This window comes from Suricata suricatta, chromosome 13, assembly GCF_006229205.1.
Source record: "Suricata suricatta isolate VVHF042 chromosome 13, meerkat_22Aug2017_6uvM2_HiC, whole genome shotgun sequence".
Lineage (NCBI taxonomy): Eukaryota > Metazoa > Chordata > Mammalia > Carnivora > Herpestidae > Suricata > Suricata suricatta.
Genome location: NC_043712.1, coordinates 54387115 through 54391243, shown reverse-complemented (window position 1 = coordinate 54391243; position 4129 = coordinate 54387115). Strand labels below are relative to the sequence as shown.

Below are 4129 nucleotides of genomic sequence, written 5' to 3'. Positions count from 1 at the left end.
AGTTTCATATTTTTTAACATATGCAATTATTTTCCATCATTTACAATACAGTAGTTACAATGACACTCCAAACAGAAAAGCAAAGTAAAAAAATCAAAACACCAACTTCTGTTTCATGTAATTAGACTTATACAGAAATTAGAAGGTTAAGTAACAACTAGTTAATCACCTAATTTCACAGCTATCTGAAGTGGCAATCATTATATAGCAGCTTGTCTATGATACATTCAAGATAAATGATACAATATATTACTTGTTCATAAGCTAAAACACAGCCTGCTTAATACCTTTCCTTAAATTCCACCTCTATACTACAATATACTTGAGGTCCATGCAAAAAAGTAGCTACCTTTTATGTAGGAAATGGATGGTTAAGTCTTTGGTGTTGTAAAAGCAACTTCATTTACACATAACCACCCCCACCTGAGCGAAGTAAGCCAGGCAGAGGACAGAAACCATGTGTTTGCACTCATAGGTCCAACAGAAAACTTTCAGAATGATCTAGCTTCAAGAAAAGCAAGCAGTTAGTAGAGCTTAAGAAAAATTGATTCAGTATCTAACGGATAGTTGATACCTGTCACAACACAGCATTTTATATACTGTTAAGTGAAACTGCAATACAATCTAAGTTTATTTTGGGAGTGTTTGCTGTATCATTGGATTTAATGAAATGTTTAGAGGTGCAGTAGGCATGACTTTGAGTAGATAATGAAAGAAAATGCAAAACGTTTATTGACTCATGATGTGGTTTCATCTTAGCTTGGGCAAACCATGCAGTATTTAATACATAGTAGCAGAATATTTACTATTGAAGCTTGAAAAGATGTGAGTTCTTTGTGTGCAATCTTTCATTTATGCATGTGAGAGGGTTGTCTTTTTTTTTTTAATGTTTTTACATTGTAGTACTTGTTTTCCTTGTTGGGGTGTTTGCTTATTTAATACATTCCATCAAGGACAGAAATTACATGCTGCTTTTTTTTCCCATAGGAAGTGTGTCTTGGGTTTTTCCCTTATTATTTTCTTTACTTTTAAAAAAATTAATATTTATACCTCTGGAAGTAAACAGAAAAAATGAAGAATACTAAACAGATATATTCATATTCAAGAACAAACCTCCATTAGTTATGGTACCTCTCAAATTTAAATTACAGATAAAGCTTCAGCGAACTATAGGTCCATTTTTTAGCTTTGAAAGAGAAGTTTAACAATTTTTTTCAAATACATTTCTGTAATTTAGAAGAAAACAACTAATGATCAACACGTGTGATAAAATACCAAACCTTTCCCGCTTTTAAACTTTCTTGATCTATGTTATGTTAGTGCTGTATTCAAAACATTTAAAGTCTGTTTTATGCAATTTTCTCTGTTCTGCTCTATGCAGTGAAACTATTTTTATGTCTTTATCTTGTATGAAATAAAAAAAGAACCTTTTGATGTTATCCTAGAATATTTCAGGTCACCTTGAGAACATAATAATCTATTAATACTAACTTTATTATGTCTATTAACAAGATGTCTTTGGCATATTTTAGATGTGTCCACGTTTCCATTGGAAAACGCCCCAATTGGACATAATAGACAATATAATATGGTGCCATTCTGGCCTCCAGTTACCAACATAGAAATGTTTGTTACGGCTCCAGACAATCTGGGATATACTTATGAAGTTCAATGGCCAAGTGAGTATTGAAAATGTATCTTTACTGTGGAAATGGCCAAAAGTAAATGTGTTACCTTTTAAAGCAATAACAGTATTCTGAGGCCTATGTTTTCCACTTAGATTTAGAAGGTTTTATTTGGATATTTATTTTGGAATAAAGAGAGTGAATTTAACATTTGTTGAGAGCCCTCTCTGGTCTGGAATTAAGCTGATTCTATAGCACACTATCTCATTTAATCCTTACAACCTTCTGAGGTAAGTGTTGTATACCTCATTTTACAGATAAGAGGAGGCTAGCTATGATTCGATTAGAAAGAGTAATTGTCAAAGGTCACATTTCTAGTAGGTAGAGATAATGAGTTTTGAGCTTAAGTTCATGTAATATGCCCCAATTTTTCTACTACATAATGGTGCCTTCATATCTTTATTCTAAAAAAGAGAAAGTGGAGTGAGATACCCTGCACTGCTTTTTCTGAGATTTTGAAATTCAAAACTTTCTTCTTTCCTTTTCAATCCCTTTCCAACAAAGGTAGCAGGTTATAGTGGAAGAGCACAGCACATGGATTTTGAGAGACTGAGGCTCCAAAACCAACTCTAGTGCCTACTGACCAAGTGACCTTGGGCAAATGGCTCAAACTCTAAGGCATCATTTTCTCACCTTTAGAATAGAAATAATAATAGCTATCCAAATGGGGTCCACTTAGTATGAGAAAGTGGTAAGTGCCTTCATGATGACAGGTGCTATCATCAGCAATGTGGCCAATAAAAAAAAATTATATATGGCACCTGGATGGCTTAGTTGGTAAGTGTCTAACTCTTGATCTGAGCTCAGGTCATGATCTCAGGAATTGAGAGACTGAGCACTGCAGTCTCTGTGCTGACCACACATAGCCTGCTTGAAATTCTCTTGCTCTCCCTCTCTCTGCTTCTCCCCCACACACTCTCTCACTGTTTCTCTTTGCCTCAAAATAAATAAATATATATTTTTAATGATATATGAAGATTTTCACAAAATACCTGCCACAATGCCTAAGTTTAGGGTAGCTGATTTTTGGTGGCAACTATTTTACTATTTACTTTTTGTTCTCATTTTCACAGGTCGGAATTTTAGTATTTCTGAGCTTGTTACTATAACAGTAGTTGCTGCTTTATCACTGGTTGCTGTCATTTTTGCGGGTGCTTCTTGTGTGATCCGTGCCAGAAGCAACATGGATGAAGCAAATCAGCCTCTTCTCACTGATCAGTATCAACACTATGCTGAAGAATATGAAAAAATGCAGAATCCTAATCAGTCTATGGTTTAATGAAAAATGACCAAGTCTCTTATACATTAGTATCACAGGAACCCCTGGTTGTAAAAGAATAGATGAAATTACTGTATTCTCTTTCCCTCAGTTACTTTCTTCCTTATGCATGCCCACATTGGAATTAGAACTCTAGATATTATTTGCTAGACCATGGAAGAGTCATAATCTTATTTATAGGTTCTATTTTTCAACTCTACCTAAAATGGTAGGTTGTATGTCAACAAACTAGAATTTAAATAAAAACCTGAAACATTAAAAAATAAATAAAATAAAATAGTAGGTTGCAGGCATATACCCCTGACCTCTAACCCTAATTCCTAACCCTAACCTTCTGGAAAGATCTCTGAACTGCAAAATACGAGGCACATATACTAATCCTAACCCTGAATCTGAGAAAGTGGCTTCCTGAACACATGATTTTAAAAAAGCAGAGAAACAGCCTAGTTATCCTGGAGAATTGGTAGTATTTCTGGAAATGGGTGTTGAAAGGAGAGATTTTGAAAACTAATAAAAGAAAACAAAATGGTAGTTTGCACCAACTCCATGATATTTAAGCAGAGAGTGTGAATATTTTTTGGGGCATGTTTTAAAGGTTAACTATATGGCAATGTAAATAAGTTGTTGTGCTTTATGTATACAGAAAAGTCATAATAATAAATCTCTTAAAATATATGAGTAGGCATTTCTACAATGTGAAAATAAAAACAGATTTCCATTCATTGACATTGAACAACAGATATATAAGAAGCCACATTTATTAATTAAAATCAATTATGTGGAGCTATAAATAGGATCCCAATTTTTTCAAGCCAGAATTTTCCCCTTTGGGCACCAAAGTTTACTTTTGTTTAAGGTTTTGTCTATTTAAAGTCGCAAAAAAAAGTCATAATCTTTGTCACACTTTATAAAGGTAAAAACTTCACTTTGTTTAAAAGACAGCTGATACTCCATTTGCCACCATGTTCTACCACTCAACTCACTGGAAAACAAACAGCCTATTCGTACATTCCACCTCCTCATTCCTCTTCCAATATTTTAGAGACCCACAAGCAAGGCATGAAGGTGGAGAATACACAATATCCTGCTCTACAAAACCACTCAGTTCATCATGATTCACATAGCATTCTCTTATCACTTATCAGTCTTTTCTATGTTTTCAAAA

The 4129-nt window shown here is 34.0% G+C and overlaps 1 protein-coding gene across 3 annotated transcripts in view; it reads left to right on the top strand.

Moving 5' to 3' along the window:
- The window catches only part of TYRP1 (tyrosinase related protein 1), a 21250-nt gene extending 17686 nt beyond the window's left edge, over nt 1-3564 (top strand). For 2 of the 3 annotated variants that reach the window (XM_029920367.1, XM_029920366.1), the window contains exons 6-7: nt 1533-1679; nt 2759-3072. In XM_029920367.1, the coding sequence (XP_029776227.1) occupies nt 1533-1679; nt 2759-2964 (353 nt within the window). In that variant the 3' untranslated portion in view covers nt 2965-3072. Of the gene's footprint in view, nt 1-1532; nt 1680-2758 lie in introns of all 3 variants that reach the window. The other variant, XM_029920368.1, reaches the window with a different exon arrangement.
- The last annotated feature ends 565 nt before the right edge of the window (nt 3565-4129 follow it).